General features: G+C 57.5%; 1 protein-coding gene across 3 annotated transcripts in view; it reads left to right on the top strand.

Moving 5' to 3' along the window:
• The window catches only part of SDK1 (sidekick cell adhesion molecule 1), an 893,742-nt gene that overhangs the window by 813,211 nt on the left and 61,634 nt on the right, over positions 1 to 18,897 (top strand). For all 3 annotated transcript variants that reach the window (XM_073886319.1, XM_073886318.1, XM_073886320.1), the window contains 5 exons: positions 2,137 to 2,240; positions 4,552 to 4,622; positions 14,161 to 14,296; positions 15,791 to 15,847; positions 17,857 to 17,958. In XM_073886319.1, the coding sequence (XP_073742420.1) occupies positions 2,137 to 2,240; positions 4,552 to 4,622; positions 14,161 to 14,296; positions 15,791 to 15,847; positions 17,857 to 17,958 (470 nt within the window). The remainder of the gene's footprint in view (positions 1 to 2,136; positions 2,241 to 4,551; positions 4,623 to 14,160; positions 14,297 to 15,790; positions 15,848 to 17,856; positions 17,959 to 18,897) is intronic.

Genomic DNA, 18,897 nt, shown 5'->3' with positions numbered 1-18,897 from the left:
CCTCCCCCCCTTCCCTCCTCCCCCCCTTCCTCCCTTCCTTCACAGATACTCACCAAGCACCTCCTGGGCACTGGGCCTTGTTCTTGGTGCTCAGGGCACAGCAGTAAAGGAGGCCATCTCAGTCCCTGTCCCTATGGGGAAGGCAGACAGTCGTCAAGGAGGCAAATGGTTACTTACAAATCATGGTGGGGTTGGTGAGGGGATGGACAGCCCTAGAGATAGCGTGCTGGGCACGGGCTCTTCCTGGAGCCACTTGAGCTGCGGCCAGAGGGTCCTGATGATAAGAACAGGCAGGATTCAGTGGGCACACCGTGTATGCCAGAGTCTCTTCCAAGTGCTTCTCCTGAACACGATCCACACGACCACCTCAGGATCTTGGTGCTCCGGTCAGCCCGGGTGAGGAGCCTGAGGCTCATCCACGTGCCCGAGGTTACACAGGGGTTAACGTGTAGGCACGCTCCAGAGTGCATGCTCCTGGCAACCACCCTGGGCTGCCTTCTAATCTGCGAAGGAGAAGCTAATGCAAATGTGGGCCTCAGGTGGTTGAGGCAGGAACCAAAGGAGAAAACCATGTGGTTGTCACCAGAATTAGATAAAAGAGCTCCTAGGAAGCCAGGCACAGATGGGAAGTTATTTGTTTTAACTTAATAAAGGATAGCTCTCCCAGAAACTGGGAGCAAAGACCATTGTTAAGGGTGGAACTTTGGAAGCACCCCAGGACAGCCAGGGCCAAAGCAAGGTTGCCCAGCACAGCTTCTCCAGCTGTGGAACGGGGGCATAGGGAGGCCAGGAGACAGGCCCGTGGTCGCGGACCAGCCATGGCAGGGCAGGCTGGGGTGGCGGAGGGCCTGAGGGAAGAGCATCCATTGAGATGTCGGCCAACAGAGAACCACTGTAATCCTGTCTTAGGCCGGGGGTGCGTATGAAAACAGAGTCAGAGGAAGATTCTTCCGATCCTGTGTCCAGAGATGGTTATCAGTCTTTGAAAACACAGAATCCTTCTAGACCAAGGATTACCCAGACCCCACTTGCAAACCAGATGGGGGTTTGGGGATATGGGAACCCCCTGGTCTCCTAGAGGACCCCTCAGAGCCTCCAGGGTTCCACGGGGCTCAGTTTGAAACCCACGAGTTTACAGGTTGGCCCAGGAGGGGGGACAGAGGACCGCCTTGGAGGCGGTGAGGGTTTGCCCGCTGGTAGCTGAGGAAGCAGGCCAAGTCCAGAGCCGCTCCTGCTCTCCTGGTCTGGGCGATGGACATGGGCCGAGCCTCACCCAAAACAGAGCCGCTGTCAGCGGGACAGGGGTGGGGGGTCTCCTCATCCGCTCCTTCGGAAGTAATGGCAAGGACAGCCAGGGACCCGAGGAAGACCAGAGCTGGTCTGCTTAGAAGCCTGTGCGGAGCCTGTGTGGTACAGAGCTCAGCACAGGAGACCGTCCACACAGACCGCATCGATGGAGGGAGGCAGGGAGGCCTGAGTGGTGGCAGCGGGCTGTGCACCCGGGGCATTAGGGCCCCTTAAATCCCCTAGGAGCCTTCCCCCATGGACAGTTGGCATTACCTCGGTCTTCGGTGAAGCAGAGAGGCTGCCTCGAGACCAGATCCTCTTCCAGTCCTGGGCAAGCCAGGGGCAAGGGGCTCAATGGGGCCGGGCCTCGAGTTTCTCATGCCCGCAATGGGAATCGCAGAGTCCACCCCCAGAGCTGCTGTGCGGTGACCCCAGGCGCTGCCTGGCTGGGCACACGGCGGGCATGACCTCCACGAAGGCGCGCTTTCAGGCCCTCGCCTCACGCTCTGAATCGCTCCCAGTCGTGCGAGGGCTGTAGTAATTAGTGCCTCCTGAGAAATTCTCGCGTCCCTCAGAGAGCGGTGATTTGCTCCGCAGGAGAGGCTCTAGTGACAGGAGGAGTCCCGAGTAAAACCGCCACCCCGGGCCAGGACGTTCCGCACTCTGCTCCGTCCCTGGGGGCCAGCCGGGAGGACCGGGCCGGCCGCCTGAGGGCCCCTCCCTGGGCAGGACAGATTCCCGGTCACCAAGCGAGGGCCTCTTCCTCCGGGCTGCCCGCTCCCTGTGGCCAGAGCGTGGGCTAGGACAGAGGGGAAGGGCTCAGGCCCTCACGGCTCTTCTGTGTTTCAGGCTGAGGCCCTTCACTTCCTACAAGCTGCGCCTGAAAGCCACCAATGACATCGGGGACAGTGACTTCAGCATGGAGACGGACGCGGTGACCACACTGCAGGACGGTGGGTCAGCTGGGCCCCAGGCAGGCGTGCAGACGCAGACCCCTGCCCGACTGCCGCCTTTGGACCCTGAGACATGGGCTCCCGGAGAGAGGCCCCACTTTCATCGGAGCCAGGAAGGGGTCACCCAGGGGAGGGAGGGCCGTGGCTGGCGAGCAGGGGGATTCGGGTAGCAGCAGACCGCTCTGAGCGCCCCATACAGCCTGGGGCCGTGAGGCCAACTTCAAGGGCTCACAAGTGGAACGGGTTCCTTTGATTGGCTTCCAAACCCCTACAATCCATTAGCATCCTAGACATTGAATAATTTATAGCGTCATTAAAAATAAATGTGGAAGGGTAGCTGGTTTTTGAGAGGTTTCCCCATTTTTCTCATCCACAAACCACTCCGCAGTTTTGCCATTTGACAGAAGCACACGGAAGGGTTGGAGGTGAGATCCCCTAAATCTCCAGGTGGTTCTTAACCATGCTCTCCCACCTCAGAGGAGCAGGCCCAGAGATCCCTTGTGATTTCGGGTGCCAGTCCTGCCGGGCCCGGTGGCAGACCGACTTAGGACACGAGGGCTGCTCTTGCGTCTTCGAATCCCGGGCTGCGAAGCTGAGCCCTCAGCTCACCCCGCAGCACTGGGTACTCATTCCCCATGTTTCAGTCTTTCTCCTTTATAACCTGGGAGCATGGCTTCACCAACATGAGGCCTCAGGCGAGCCGAGGACCAGCAGAGGGGCTCAGGGGGACTCTTCTGGCCTCTCGGCCTCACGCAGAGATTCCTCTGCTGCACACCCAGGCCGCCCGCCACCGGGGCAGGCCCCTCGAGAAACTGTGGTTGTCTTTGTGGCTCGTATTTTAATCTTACATTTAACACAACTGGGGTTCTCTTTGGGAGTAAGCACTAATTCTTAGAAGAAAGAGGCAAACACGAAAGCTGATTTTGTTGGCGAGTCTTTGAGGAAATCACAAGCGGGTGAGCAGGACACCACAGACTCCCTTTGCCCTTACAGGGCTCAGGCTCCTTCAGAACTGGCCTGTTCTTGAAAAAAAGCATTCGAGGGCCTCTCCAGGTTCCGAAAGGCCTGTCTCAGTCCTTTGATATTTAAATCATTTCTTTTGACGTACCTATCCTGTTAATCTTCCTCTTCTGAGATTTGCAGTTTCTCTAGCAGTTGACTGCATTGTTTGCACCGTATTGTCTCCAGAACCATAGATCCACTGAGAGGGACAGGCTCCGGGGCTTGGGGAGCCCTGGGCCGGGGTGGGGAGGCTTTCAACGTGTGGATGGTTTGCTAATGAACATTGCCTTGTTATGGTGGTTGGGATATTGAGACCCCCTCAATCCAGCATGATCCAGAAAGCTGAATAAGGGTCCACCGTGGACCTCAGGAGGCCAGAGAGCACAGGGTGGAGGCCCCCCGGAAGGCAGGAGGGGGTGCTGCAGGTGTGGCTGATACCAGCGTGTCCCAGGTGCTGGGCGCCCTGGCAGGTGTGGAGGAGACCCAGAGGGCAGGTAACCGAGGGGCCAAGTCTCGGACAGTCAGTGGGTGCCAGGTGGGGAGAACGGCCTCAGTCATTCCGCTCAGTGACTCTTGGCAAGCATCTGATGGTGGACAGCCATGAAAAGGCCAACCCGGCATGCCGGCAGGACCGCACGGGTTAAGTGGGAGCAGAGGTAGGGAAGGGGTGTCTGAGGAGGCCCACGGGACAGACAGATGGTGCAGGACTGTAGGTTCCAGCGTGCAGGGCACGGCCACGGGCAGAGCCAAACTGACCGAATCCCCCCAGAGAGCAGAGCCAAGCAGCCAAGGCCGCTGCCCCGAGCACGGCAGCCATCCCTCTGCCCCAGCCTCCCTCCCTTAGCGTCTGAAACCAAGAGCACTCAGTCCTGGCTTGACCCTTTGTCCGGTCCAGAGCCTCTCTGACCTAAGTACCTCCAACAAATGATGCCTCTCCTCCAGGGAGGGCCCCTGAGAAGGTGTGGGACAGCAGGAAGGCTCCCCAGGCAGGGTTCCCAGGGAAGAGAGCCAAGCGCCTTTGTGTGTCCTGTGTGGGTCTGCTGGGAGGGCAGGGGGCGGGGGGACAAAGGCAGAGCATTATCTTGTCACTTCCATCAGGATCAGTCCCTTCTATCCGGGCGGGAACGGGCTCCGCAGGCGGGGAAGGGCATCCATCCATGGGGAAGCAGGGGAGGCGCGGACGTTGGCTTGCCGGCTTCCCACCCCCACCACCGAGCCGTCCCCGAACCAGGAGGGAGCTGGCTCCAGAATGGCAGCCCAGAACAGGCAGAACCAGCTAATCCTCACTTTTTTCTTTCTTGGATTCCAGTTCCAGGAGAGCCTCCAAGTTTTGTCTCAGTGACACCGCACACCACCTCCTCTGTTCTGATCCAGTGGCGGGTAAGGGCCGGGAAGGGCAGGGTGTTTCCCGCACCGGCGTCAGAGGCTGGAACCTGCCCGCCTGCTGCGCCCCATGTCAGCGTCTGAGGGTCGGCAGTGGGTCACAGGACACCGCATGTTGGCATGCCCGCAGGCGGGGGGGGGAGCACCGTGGACCCCCTGAGCTGCGCCGTGGGAAGAAGCCTGAGCACAGCTCCCTGGGGAGGGCAAGCAGGACAGCAGGGCTGGTGCAGGGCATCTGGGGCTGAACGTGCCAGGCATTTGGGGAAGGACGGTCCGGCGAGGCCTCCGTGGTACACACAGAACTGGGTGGCGTCCAACAGGGCCGCGAAACGATAGCCTGAGGAGTGATCTTTCCTCCAGGAATCGTCCACTACCAGAGAAAATACCCACAGGGTTACGTGCATCCTGCCTACCTTCCAGGTGTTAATCCTCCATGAACAGTCCAATCAGGGCATCTTGTCCTAGACAATCGAGTGATGTTGGTGGGCCTGAAACAGCGCTGTAATATGATGTCGAAAGGACACTCTGGCTTCTCTTGGCCTTATTTCCAATTTGGGTACTTTTGCCAACAGCAATATACATGGAAGACAAAAAAATAGAGGGCAGAACTGGCAAGGAGGAATGCCCCGGCCCAGGGCAAACCCAGCGAGGGTGCTCACGGGTCTGTGGACAGGGCTCAGCCAGGCTGGGGGGTCAGGTTCAGCAGCCGGGCTGGAGCCAGGCCAGAAAGACACAGCAACGGGCCAGGGCCAAGGGCAGCGATGGGAATGTTGTAGGTGCTCTGGCCAGCAAGGGAAGCTCCTGAGACCAGAATGGGGTGGCCTTCCAGGAGAGGGCAGTGCCTAGAGCTGGGGTCGTGGGGTAGGGAGGTGGGAGCAGGTGCCCTGGTCTGTGTGCACGGCCACAGTGAGGTGAGGTCTGCCTAGCAGTGGCCACGGTAGTCTGGTGGTCCACAGAGGGGTCTGTGCCGCTGAGCTTCTTCCTCCAGGTTGACGAGATTGTCCAGGAGAGTGCCAGCATCACATCCAGACCAGGCAAGAGAGAGGGGACAGTTTGAGGCCAGGAGATGTAGGGACCAAGAGCAAACTGTGGCCTGGACATGGCCTTAGAGAGGCAGAGGCCGTGCCTAGCGGGGGACAGAGGCTGGCAAGAAAGGAGAACTGGAAGGGATTCCCTTGCAAAAGGAGGGGCCAAAGGGCGTGGGTGGGCGTGCCAGGAAACCCAGAGGAGGCCTTCGGGGAACCTGTCCTAAATGGACCACCTCCACGGGCCTTGTAGGCAGGGACAGATCTTGAGGGAGACCGCTCCAGGCTAGGGCTGGTGCCCAGCAAGGAGCAAGGGGGAGAGAAGTCAGGAGCCCTCCCCTGCCTCCTGGGGCTGCTAATGGAGCAGGGGTGCTGGGCAGGAAGTCAGGGCAGGAAGACCAGGGTTGGGGTGCGTGCACCAGCTGTGAGGGGGCTTCCTGAACTCTCAGGTGGTGGCTCCTAACCGCTGAAGGTTCCTGCTGCCTCCACTTATGTGGCAACTTGGTGGCATCGGTAGGTATTAGCTCTACTCACATGCAGTTTGACCCTGAGCAAAGAGAACAGGTGGAAATTCCATGCAGGTCAAACGAACAGACCTGACACGGCCGCTCCAGGAGGGATGAGAGCGGGACTTTCACAGCCTGGGCTCCGTGAGGCACACAGAATCTCCAGGTATTGATGGAGTGGCTGCGGGCCCCTCCTTCACTCCTCTGCCAAGTGACACGTCTCAGAGGTGAGGGAACCCTTAAAGGTGATCAAGAGACAGTTTCAAATGTCTTCAAGTGAACGTGGAAATTCGCTGCCTGGCGATGTGTAGTTTCCAGCCTCACCAGTGTGGGGACAGGATGGGAACTGGTTCCCAACCCTGCCTCTGGGCGGCCGTGTCCCCTCAGCTTGTCTCAAGGCCCCACTGGTTCTAGGTCCGTGGACCCGAGTTTGCCAGTGGATGACGCGACCCCAACAGGCCTCTCTGGCTCCCCGTTTTTCCTCTGTAAACATAGGAGGTCGAAGGTGACCTTCAAGGTCTCTGATGAAAGACCCATTAGGTCTCACAGTCCTGACTTCCAGCAGGACCTTTGGTGGGAGGCGGGAGACATTCAAAGTGGAAATTCAAGGTCCCAAGAGTTTCTGCTTCCCACTCTCCACTAATTTAACCCAAAGATTGGCGTTCTCTACTGTGCTAAATTTCCTTTGTAGACGTGGCATTTGGCGAGCCAGTAACTAGGTAACCTCCTTTTCTATAAAGGCAGCTTGGAGGCTTGGGACGGGCCATTGCCTCCACACGGTGGCTGTCAGCCCCCGCCATCCTGGCCCCCGAGCACGCGGGGCTCCGAGCCCCATGGTTGAGGTTGGACAGCTCTGTGAATGGCGGAGAGCTGTACCAAAGGAACTTGGCACGTGTGTCCATCAGCTGTCCCCGTTTAGGGCCCAGTAGAACAAACTAATTGCAAAAAACCCAGAGCAGGAGGTGGTCAATATGATGTATTGTAGAAATAATTGCGCGTCAAGTGCCAAGCAATTGAAGTATAATTAAAATTATGAGTAATTTACTAAATCAGAGCGAACAGAACAAAGAGACTATGTTTAAATATAGATTTGCATTCCAAATGAAATGTTTCACCTGTAAACCCCTTTTCTTCCAGTAATTTGTTTAAAAATGTGAACACCGCCTGTAATTTCAAGGCTGGTGACCCACTTAAATGTCTCCTCCATGGAAACTGTCAGGTTTGATTTTTCCTGGTAGGATAATCAATCTCTGCCTTTCATGGGTTCCAGCGCGACTTGAAATCTAAGGATTTGAGTGTGTATTCTAGACAGTGGCGGTATTTTGTTCACACTGAGGGCAGCTCACAATAGACACCGGCATTTCTGAATTGGTCACAACAGAAGCTGGCTACTCTGAAAGTTCCCGTGGCTCATATGGTCTGTCACTCAAGTGTAGTTCCCTTGGGGGGCTAGAGACAGTGGATTTTCAGGCCATTTTTTAGCAAAAAAAAAAAAAAAACAGAAAAAATTTGTTAGCGATAGATCACATCCTACATGTTGGGCTCAGCAGAGGGTGGATTCGGTGTTGTCATAGGCGCCTTCCTAGGAGGAACGTGACGGCCACCTAGACAGAGGGGAGCAGGCAGCGGGGCCTCTTCAGGACATCTTTGGGGTTTGTTCCTTCTCTCACACGGGCTCCATACCCTGCAGAAGACCAGCTCCTGTGTAGGGTCCTGAGCACCCAGAGGCAGACAAGACAGACCCCAGGCCTTGAAGAGCTTCTGTTTACTGGGCTGAGCCCTTGGACGCAGTAATGGGAAGACAGTGGAGGGGGAACTGGGAGAGGACTTCTGACTGTGTTTTGCAGGATGAATGCCCCCCCAAGCCCCAGCAAAAGGGCAGAGATGGGCATCCTGGCATCACCCACAGCTGGAGCAAAGGCTCGGAGGTGTGACGGCCCCTGGGACTCAGCACTGGGTGTCAAGGGGAGGTACGTTGGAGCCAGGTTTTGTAAGGCCTCCTGTGCTCAAGCATCTCCCGGACAGATGACCAGTCCACGAAGAAACCAACCACAGATGGGGTGATCTTGGATGTCACTCCCACAAGCACTGAGTGAGCGCCTGCCATGACCAAAGCCTGTCACAGGTGCTGCAGGGAAATAGAAACGAAAAGACACAGACCCGGCCTTGCCTCCAGGCAGCATGGAATCAGAAACAGCAGTGTGGTCAGGACTAAGGGCTTGAAGAGCAGGTCTGTGGCTGGAAGAGAACCTTCTGTTTAGAGTCACAGGAGGCTCTAGACAGCATCTCGCCAGACTTCCACCTGCTCTGGGCCCAGGGCTGAGCCTGGGAGGGTTAGTCACCAGCCCAGGCCCACACTGCAAGGAGCCAGGACTCAAGTCCAGAGCCTGACCACGACCCATGGCTTCTAGAACTCTCCGTGTGTCACACGGAGCTGCCCTCCTGATACCTCCCAGGAGGTCCGGAGTCTTTCATAAATGACAGGTGGGTTTACTCCAAATTCTAGGAATAGAGAGTGTGGTTAAACCCAATTCCGAATCCCGTGCAGGCAGGCCCCAGAATCTCTGTGAAGCCTGCCCTTCCTGGGGCCAGGACCCACGGCAGCCTTCATGAGGCCACGCCCGGGCTACGGGGCCGCCTGTCCCCCAAGCCCGGATGGCTTCTGCGGGGAGGGCAGCGCTAGGGCCTTTCCTGGCTGGTTGCGGGTAGTGGTTGTGCCTGTGGGCATGGGCTTGCCTTCTCACACTTCAAAAGCACCCTCTCCTCCTTGGCTAGAAATGCTCGTGAGCCCAGGATCCATGGCCTCGGCCCTTCCCCTCTGTCCTCCGGCTCCAGGATGAGCATGGACACACATGCCGTGGGTGGGGTGTTTGCTACTTGTTGCAGAACCCTATGTGGTCCCCAGTGAGAACAATTTTTTCCCAAACTCCCAACTTCCTGCTGTTGATAATTGGGGTGAGCTAAACCCCAGCTTCTCTCCACGAGAAGTGGATTACCCTCGAGCTATCATGTCTCAGGCCTGTGCATCTGCAGAGTCAGACCCTGGGGCCTCTGCAGCCTCCCTGCGCGGGGGGGGGGGGGGGGTCCGCTTGTGCCTGAGGCTGCCACCACCACACCCCAGGATTGTGAGGGAGGCTGCGGGGGCGACCCAGCAGCGGTGACATCGCTGGGCTGGTAACTTACATAGACCCAGCCACCTCTACCCTCCCTCTGATTCCGGTCAGCTCAGGTCCCAGGGAAGGGAGCGCAGCATGTCTCACCATCACTGCCCAGACCCCTGTCACTCCTCCTCGCTGCCACTCGAGGACAGTGCCTGGGGACGCTCAGCCAGGATGGCCCGAGGCTCCCGGGGTGCAGGAAGTGCTGTGAGGAAAGCTGGATGTGGACACGAAGGATTCCTGTGTGTTACTCCCTGAGCTCCGGTGGTGCACGCGGTGTGAGCAAACACCTAGTAGGAGCTCCTCTGACCTTCCCGGTGTCCCATCCTTGCTGCAGGGGTAACGCAGGGGCCCAGAGCTGTCTGCAGTCCCTCACGGCCTGTGCACCAAGCTGCCATCCCGAAGGACAGAGACGCTGGATCTGGGGAGCATTTCACTCTGCCCTCCTTGTGGGAGGTCACTTCCCGTACCCTTTCTGTAAAATTTAGGTGATGGGATGAAGCAACGTCTCTTTTTCATTCTTAGACATCAGTTTTTTTCCAGCTTTTCCATCCATCATATTTCTTTAAGAAAGAGGTTAAATAAGCTCTCTATTACAACGTGGCAATAGCTGTGTCTGAAGGAAACCCCGTGGAATTAGGATTTTAATTCTCAAGTGCGGCCAGTCAGAAACCCAGGACTAGAGCTGAAGAAGCAGATTGTCGCGACCACCTTCCCTCCTTACGAACCGATGTGTGTGTGCACGCAGTGTACGCGCACACGGTCCCCTCGATCCACACCCGCGGGGAGGCACGTGCACCCACACCGTACCTGGCGCCAGTCAGCAGTAACACCGAATGGCCCCTACCGCCTACCACAGGAGCTAGTTTCTAAAGCAGGGTTTGGGGGACCTGGAAGCTGTTCTGAAAGCAACTCTGTGAGTGCTTCAGGGAGTGGTTTGAACACAAACCCTGTGGGCCACACCCCATGGTAATGGAGGGACTGGAACACAGGGGTCTATGGGCAGGGAGCACAGCCCAGGACGCGGGGATGCACCCTTGCGGGCACTCTCCAGGCCTTTTGAACACAAAGGTTTTGTCCATCAAAGTTGGTAGGAAATGGGGGAAATTTAATAAAATAGAATAAAACCCACAAGAAAACCCCAGCCTATCACCCTCTCCCCAGGCTCGTGGGCTTCACCGCCGGTTCTCCCTTTTCTGCCAGTGCTCAGCTTCCTGAGGCCCTCGCTCTCTGTTTTCTTGCTGAGTGAGAGGACAGAGGGCTCCCAGCTGGAGTAGGTGGGCACAGTCATGGTTTGGGAACAGGGGCTGGAAGGAAGGGTGCACCCACCCAAGTCCCAGGGACCCTGCCCCACGCCACTGTTCACCTGCCCCACCCCCACATCCCGTCACAGGTGCCCTGGGTAGAAGGCAGTTAGAGATGGGGGAGGGAGCAGGTTAGCCAGACAAACTACCAGTCCCCAGCTAAATGTGAATTTCAGATCAACAATTATACGAAGATTAAAATTTAACTAGGTGTCCTGTATTTTTATTGGCTAAATTAGGCAACGCCACAAGGCCAAAAGCAAAACAGAAGAGATTGGTCTGGCATCAAAATCCCTGGACTCCATAATCCTGCAAAGCTGGCCTGAGCCAGAAGGGAAGGTCCCCTGTGTTGCTGGGGACAGCTAACCAAAATCAAGCGGGAAAAGGGAAAGCCCACAGAAACAGCTCCTCCCGGACCACAACCTTGTGCTGGTTGAGGATGGCTATGGGGCGTTGGCACACACTGTAGGGGACACGGGGGACTTCAACACAGAATGTGTCCCACACTGGGGTCTAGCGTCCCAGGGGCTAGGAGGAGCGTCGTGCTGAGGACATGTGGGGCCCTTCCATGAGGGATGCACATGGATCACCAAGGCAAGGCAAGCACACTCACGTCTCCCAGTTATGCCTTTCTGCATCTGGTGGGGGGAGATGACACACTATAGAGCTCCTCACGAGTTGGAGGCATCGCAAAGGACTCAGGAAGGGTATCAGGGGCTGCCGGTAACTTGAGTTGACATGAGCAGTTCTCATGGTCAAAGACATCCTGAACTTACCAGGCACACCATGTCCCTGTGGTACAGGCCTGCATGTAAACCGTGGCTAGCTGCATCTGTATGAGTATGTCTGGCTATCTGGGCTACATTGCTGGTTTCTTTGGGTTATGAGTAGCAAGGGTTGAAAGAGAACAGGATTCATGTGAGCACCCACATCCTTCTGGTCCCTGGGTTCAGGCAGTAAGAATTGCATAGCAAGAGTCTGGGGGCAAAGATGTGCCAATGTCCTGGGGCTGCCGCCACAAGTTAGCTCAGGCCATATGCTTAGAACAACAGAAATGCGTTCTCACACAGGTCTGAAGGCCAGAAGTTCAAAGCCAAAGGGTCGGCTTCCTTTCTGGCTTCTGGTTGCTGGTGACAACCCTTGGCAGTCCCTAGCTGGTAGGTGCGTAAGTGCATTCCTGGCCCCAGTTCCAAAGTGTGCGTGTGGAGGCTTCCCCACACCAACACGCAACATCAGCAGGGGGTCTGGGAATCCAACTCGATTCTACCTGGAGATGGCATCAGATCCCACGGGGTAAGGGCTCGGTCCCCAAGACGGCCCCCCACTGCAGACACCAATCATGAATATAGGTTGTCCTCTCTGTTTTTGACCCACTGGCTTAAATCAGACGTTCCTGTGACCCCATCCTTGGGTTTGACTAATTTGCTAGAGCGGTTCACAGAACTCAGGGAAACAGTTGATTATGAAATGATATATAGCCCAGGAATAGCCAGATGGAAGAGATGCACACGACAGGGTCTCGGGGAGGGGCACAGAGCTTCCATGCTCTCTCCCCAGATCTCCAGGTGTTCATGGACTCAGGAGGTCTCTGAACCCCATCCTCTAGGGGATTTGTGGAGGCTTCATGACACAGGCTTGACTGATGAAAGCATTGGGCATTGGCCATTGATTGAACCTCCAGCCCCTCTCCTGACCCCAGAAGTCAGGGGTGGGACGGAAAGTTCCAACCCTCTGATCACAAGGCTGGTTCTCCTGGCAACCAGCCTACATCCTCATTAACATGACAAGAGACACCTTGGTCACTCTGGACAAAGACACTATATGAAAAACATATGGCTCATCTGAATGACTAAATAGATTTAAGTCACAGTGTTGCAAGGCATCACTCCTGTCTCTGCTTCTGTGCTCACTTGAAGCCCTCCCTGTAGGTGTGTCCAAATTCCTCTCCTCTTCTAAGGACCTTTGGATCTTCTTATTGCCTCAGAATTTGTCAAATGATTGCTGGATCCTAAGTTGCTTCTCAAAATATGCTTTGTCTTCATCTTCAGCAACTGATAATGTGGAACACTTGGGCTCCCCGTGTGAATTATCTCTTATAATACCTTGCTCATGTTCATCCATCCAAAGTTTGCCATATTTGCAAGCAGCTTTGCTCTTAGTGATTTTCAAGCTTGAAGGTAGTCCTCTTGTCTTTGGGTGTCATTGAAAATACCCATCGATACTTTGTTTTGGGGTTTTGGAGGGATTGGTAGCTTTAGCTTGTATTAGCAGGACTCAGGACTCCATATAGGCAAACGTTTATGTCGGGTAGATTTCTAGAAGTGTAATTGCTGGATTAAAAGGCTCAAGTGCATTGAAAACCTTGGTAAATAAAACCAAATTGCCCTCCAAAAAAGAAACCAGTCATTGGATTAGGGCCCTCCCTGCTGCATTGTGACCTCCTCTCAACTGCAAAGTCTGCAAAACCCCGTGCCCATATACAGTGGCATCCATAGGTACCAGGGGTTAGGACACCAACGTATCTTTATGGAAGACAAAACCCACAGCAAAGGGGTTTTCCTACAACAAAGCTGTGGCCTCTACTGCGGAACCAGGACAGTGTTTACTAAGAGGCTGGTGGTACCCTATAGACAGCGGCTGGGTGAGTGTCACAGGGAACCTGGCATGCATCCCTGTCCGTGGACAAGCTTCACGACCCTGCTGCAGCCAGGGGTCCTGGGTGTGCCTTTTGTCCATCTGTCTGGTCACAGCTTGAGCAGTTCTTGTTCTTGTTTGCTGAGTATTCCAGAGGAGACACGGGACCCAGAGCCAGCACTGTGGCTGCCGTGGCCCTCCCCAGACTCATTAATCAACAAAATTGATGGGAGGGAGAACGTGGGTTGGGCATCCCAGTGTGCAGCCCGGTGTGGGTTGAATTCTGAGCCTCAGGGCCCGTCCACCACCATTCATGTTCCTCAGGGTGTCTAAATGTCGAATGAGCTCCTACCCTACCCTAGGCCCTTCGTATGCCAGCTGACATCGGAGGGACCGTGGGGGTTCCAGCTTAGGTCTGAGTCAGGGCAGAGTGGGGGTGACCTGGCATGCAGAGCAGTCACTGGGGGGCCCAGTGAGCCTGCCACGGGCCTGGGTGGCCATCAGGACAGGTGGGGCCAGCCGGTGGATGATGCAGAACCAGCCCACATGCATAGTTCCCTTAGAGTTCTGGGTTCACCAGGCGACGGGCAGCTTCCTCGCCCACCTGCGACCTGGGCTGTCGTCCCCTGCCTTAGCCTGGGACTCCTGCGAGTATTCTGGGGGGCTGTCCATGGGATGAGTGCACATGCCCACACACCAGCACCAGGAAGCCTGGGCTCTCAGATCCTGATCCTCTACCTGGGGGCCCCCTGTGCTCCTCCTCGTGAATGCGGCACCTTCCTTTTTGTCCATAAACAGCCAAGAACCACCTGTTTGAATCAGTGACTTCCTCCAGCACAGTTGACTGATTCAGCTTGAAGCGGAGATCGCCAGGCCCCACTGGCAGACTGACCGTGATGTATTTGCAGCCTCCAAGAGACGAGAGCCTGAATGGCCTTCTGCAGGGTTACCGGATCTACTACCGGGAGCTAGAGTCAGAGGCAGCCTCGGCCACCGTGTCCAAGACGCTCAAAACCCCTTCGGCTTTACGGGCCGAGCTCGCAGGTGAGACGCTTTCCCCGTCCCGGGAAAGGCACCACACCGTGCACCCAGGAGAGGAACCCCTGTGCACGTTGGCTCCGTGCAAGGCATGGTGGGAAATGCCCTGGAGGGTCAGAGGAGATGCGGCTCACCCCCAGGGGGCACCGCCACTGGGGTGGCAGGTCTCCGGGACAGCCCAGGCATGCACGGAGAGGTGGTGGTCCACGGAGCGCTCCTGGGCTTTGGGGCCTTGCACCCAAGGGAGATCAGGGGAGGCTTCTCGGAGGAGGAGCAATTTGAGATGGGTTGTCAGGGAAAAGGGATTTCGCCGAGGACACAGGGAAGGCATGACTTACAAGGGCCTGGCAAAGCTAAGTGGTCAGGAAGGCAGGGAGAGCCAAGGGGCTCCTGGATGGGGCCTCCTGGTGGGCCAGCCAGGAGCACCCGCCTGCGTGAGGCTGGTGGGCTGTGGCAGGGAGGGAGGAGATGAGCCAGGCCCTCCAGGGGCATCATATTGCTGCCCCGTGTGGAGCCCATCTGGAGGGGAGGAATGGACAGAGGCTGGTTACAGCCTGCTGCTCTGATGGGGTCCAGTCGGGCGTCCCCCGCCCCCCAACCTCATGGTGCATGCACACCCCTCTCACCCAGAGCCTATCCACCTGCTCAGCCACTCTCCCCAGTACCTCTGGCTCAGGCTACGACTCAGAACCAACAGCAATTGAGGCAGCTTCTGGAAGTTCTGGAAAGGCCGCTGCTTTCCCCCACCCTCCTGTCTCAGTAGGGGTCAGAGGGCATCCCCCAAACAGTGTCACAGAAGATCCTCCCTGCCCCTCGACATCCTTGTGGCTTCAGAATGTGCAGCCCAGGGACCACATCCCTGCTCTCTCCACCTCCCACCACAGAGCAGGCTGTGCCTTGGGCCTGCTGGGGTCACAGGGCATCTGACGGGAGCAGCTTGACCCGGCCTATCCCAGGAGTGGGGCTGACCGGAACAAGTGGCTCATTTGTCTCCCGTGCTCTTGGCCACACCCCATCCCTGCCCTGCAGGTATCCCTGGCTGGTGGCCAGACAGAACCTGGGCTTTGTAGCAAAATCAAAGGACCCAGGATGCGGCTGGGTCCATTTACCTGCACAGGTGCTCTCAGTCTGTGGCTTGCCCGGCCCTGTCAGAGCAGGGCTCTTACCTGAGCACAGGTAGGCCGACAACCGTGCCTGCCAAGGGGTATCTGGAAAAGTTGCCGCCCGGGAGAAACCCATTTCCTGTCCTCTCGAGGGCCGGATGTGCGTCTGATGCACTTAGTCAGAGGGGGAGCGCGGACCCCACCTGTCACGGGCCGGGGGGTCTGGCTGTCTCCGGAAGCAGTGCAGGGACCCCAGTGAGCTAATGGGAAGTGTGGAGGCGGCAGTGTGGACGGGCAGCGGCTTCCAAGCTCGGCCGGCCCGCTGTGCCTGCAGCCTGCATTTGCAGTACCTGTTCCTGCCGGTTGACTGCCTTTCTGCTTTGCTTGCCCCTAATAGCCCAAAGCAGCTTCAAGACGGTGAACAGCTCCACATTAACGACGTATGAATTAACACGTAAGTGCACGCCACCTTCCGCGGGAGGCGCCATGACCGCGGGGCAGCCCAGGGCCCGCGCCACATGGCCTCTACGGGGACCAAGTGAAAAGCAGCTTGGACTAATGGCTCTAATTTCTGGAACTCCCCCTCTCCAACACCGCTTCTCAACACACCAAAACCATCGGGCACACAGGAAATTTCCAGAAGCAGAGGCTGGGAAGGGGTTTGACTGACAGCTGGTCTTTGAGTTTGTGAAAGTCAGACGGAGCCAGGTGTCCTGTCTGGTTCCCTTTGACCTTTTCCTTTTACTCATTATTTAACTGTGGTAAAATATATGCAAAATTTACCATCGTAACCGTTTCTAAACGTGCAGTTTGGGAGCATTAAGCACGTTCAGGCTGCGTGCAACGATCAGCACCCGCCTCCAGGGCCCCGTCCCTCTTCCCGGGCTGAGCCTCCGACCCCATGAAACATCCACCGCTCCCCCACCCGGCCCCCGGTGCTCACCCTCTTCTTTCTGTCTCTGCATCTGAGGCCTTCAGGGACCGCACACAGTACTTGTCCCGCTATGTCTGGCTTCTTCTCCTTCGAGCTTCATCTCCACTGGGGCATGGCTGGGACACCCTTCCTCTTCAGGGCTGAGTAGCACCCCACTGCGTGCACTCACCCCACTTCGGCTGCCCATTCATCATCCCTTGCCCCCGGCTGTGCCATGTTGCTTGCCCTCGCGCTTCTGGTTCTCAGAGGGTTTCATGGTCCAAATGCAGGGCGAAGGGGGCCCCCAAATGTGACTCCCGTGCGAGAGCTTCCCAGGACTGGCATGTGGATACGGGAAGGGGGAGGAGGAGCGGCTGGCCCTCCCGAGGCCCTACTGTGTGCGGGCACTCTCCCGGGGCGGGCCAGTGCCATCCCACTGCATCCCAGGCAGCTCCCAGGCAGCTGGCCCCACCCTGGTGGCCAGGGTTTAAGGGGGATTCACATGAGCCATTTTTTCCTCTACGCTGCTTCCCAAACATGGCTCTACCATCTGTGATCCGCCCCACGTCCCCACCCAGCCGCCACTCCTCACCCATCGCCACGTCCACCATGACACTCCCCGGCTGAGGAGCCGCCTAGAGAGTTAGGTGCGGCCCGGGTTCCAGAGACGAGGCTTCCCTGGCTAGACCACACTCCAGGCTTTGCAGGCCAGGTGATGAAGACGGAGAGGGGCCCCGACCATGCCCTCATCCATGTCCACCCTGGCTTGTCTCAGTTGACACTGAGGAGCCGCACGGTCCCAGGTTTGGGGGTGAGGACGAACAGGCCAGGCGGGTGCACGAGCTGCGTTAGGCAGCTCAGCTCCAGCAAGGCTGAGAGTGGGAGAGGGCGGCCCCTGCTCCGCTCTGTGGGCAAGTCCGTGAAGCCGGCGGGGGCAGGAATCTGGTGTTCCGATTCGCTGAACCTCTGCAGACTGGCAGCTCCCCGGGAGGTGAGATCTGAAGCCTGGCCTGAGTCACCATTCACTCGGGGGTCAGACCCGCAGGTAGGGCCTCAGGAAAGCAATATTAACCAGCCAGAGAACCTTCCAGAATGTTCTGGTTCACAGGTCAGCTACTTTCATCCTGTCACTCAGGCTCCGCCTGTGGAACCCTGTGTATGTGGCTTCACATGCCCTTGTCTTCTGGAATGTGGTTGTTAAAAACTCAGAGGCCTTTGCGTTGCCAGTGTATTTCCTCCTTAAGTGCCGGGGTCCTTCCCCATCTGCTGCTACGGAGTGATTCCGGACCAAAGGCAAGCCCACGTCATGTTCTGCCACCTTCACTCTTCCCTCCGAAGACGGCCTGCTGCCGTCTTCACCCTGAGCGCAGAGTGGGACAGGTCTGCTGCCGTGCCTTGGTGGCTGTTAGTCCGGGGCTTGGGGAAGGAGCAAAAGGCCGCTCCACAGACCCTCTGGGGATGCACATGGCCTGCCCCGCGGCCCCTTGGTATGGTTCCCAGATGGGGAGGTGGTCCCGGGCCAGCTGACCCCTGTCTCCTTACACCTGCAGGTCTGAAGAAATACCGGCGCTATGAGGTTATCCTGACGGCCTACAACATCATCGGCGAGAGTCCGGCCAGCGCACCTGTGGAGGTGTTCGTCGGCGAGGCTGGTAAGCTCCGGGCGTCCCTGCCCTCCGGGAGGCCTGGCCGGAAGCTCCCGGGCTAAGCAGCATGCCCGTGATGAGGAGGCGCCAGGTCCCTGCTGGGAGAGACGGATCTGCCGAGGGCTGGGCTGACCCGGCGGCCAGAGAGACCCGTCCAGTCGTGCTTTCAGACCCGAGGGTTTGTTTCACACAAACGCCCTTCTCGTGCATCCCAGGACGTGCTCCCGGGGAGAGGCTGCTGCCTCCACGGGAATCCAGGCGCGCGGGGACCTTGGCCTCTGCCAGGAAGTTTGTGCTCGGCTGCCCATGGTTTCTGCGGCACCGCAGCAGTGGCCCGGCCCCCACATCAGCCTGACCTCCTGGTCACAGCCCCTTCTCAGGACTCAGAAAGCCAGGTGGATCATTGTTTGTACCCCTTTTAGATAAGACGCGGCCCTGAGTTTGTTTCCAGGGCTGTCCCTCGTGTGGAGGCTCCCCGAGAGACGTCATGTGGCGTTGAGAGCAGATCGGGCTCCCGGCCAGCTCTCCCCCTCCTCTGCTGGGGCCCCTGCTCGGGTCAGCTGGGGCAGGTAGAGGGCTGCGCTTCAGGCCACTAACGACGGGAACTCCCTCCGAGGACAGAGCCCCAGGCTTGCAGGAGAAGGCGGTTGGGCCTCGGGGCCGGCCCGCAGAAACCTGTCAGGTGACCTTTCGAGATTTGGAGAGCTTACTGTTATAAATCAAACGACAGCACTGGGGGCCTAACTTAGCAGGATTTTTCTGGAACCATCAAGCAACATTTGCCCCAAGTGAGGATGAGTGAAATACGATGCCTGGAGCATAGGTTGTGTTGGCGTCTCTGTACGTCTGTCCCCAGGACTATCAGGCCAGCAGGGTGGGGGCTGGGCGGCCGGTGTTTCTGGCAGATGCGCCTCCCCTCAGAGGAGCCTCCCTCCCTCCCGCGGC

Source organism: Callorhinus ursinus, unplaced genomic scaffold, assembly GCF_003265705.2.
Source record: "Callorhinus ursinus isolate GAN/ISIS: 27379988/994484 unplaced genomic scaffold, GSC_fseal_2.0 scaffold70, whole genome shotgun sequence".
In the NCBI taxonomy this organism is placed as follows: Eukaryota; Metazoa; Chordata; class Mammalia; order Carnivora; family Otariidae; genus Callorhinus; species Callorhinus ursinus.
The sequence above is the reverse complement of the archived record's forward strand: the minus strand, read 5'-3'. Positions and strand labels throughout refer to the sequence as shown.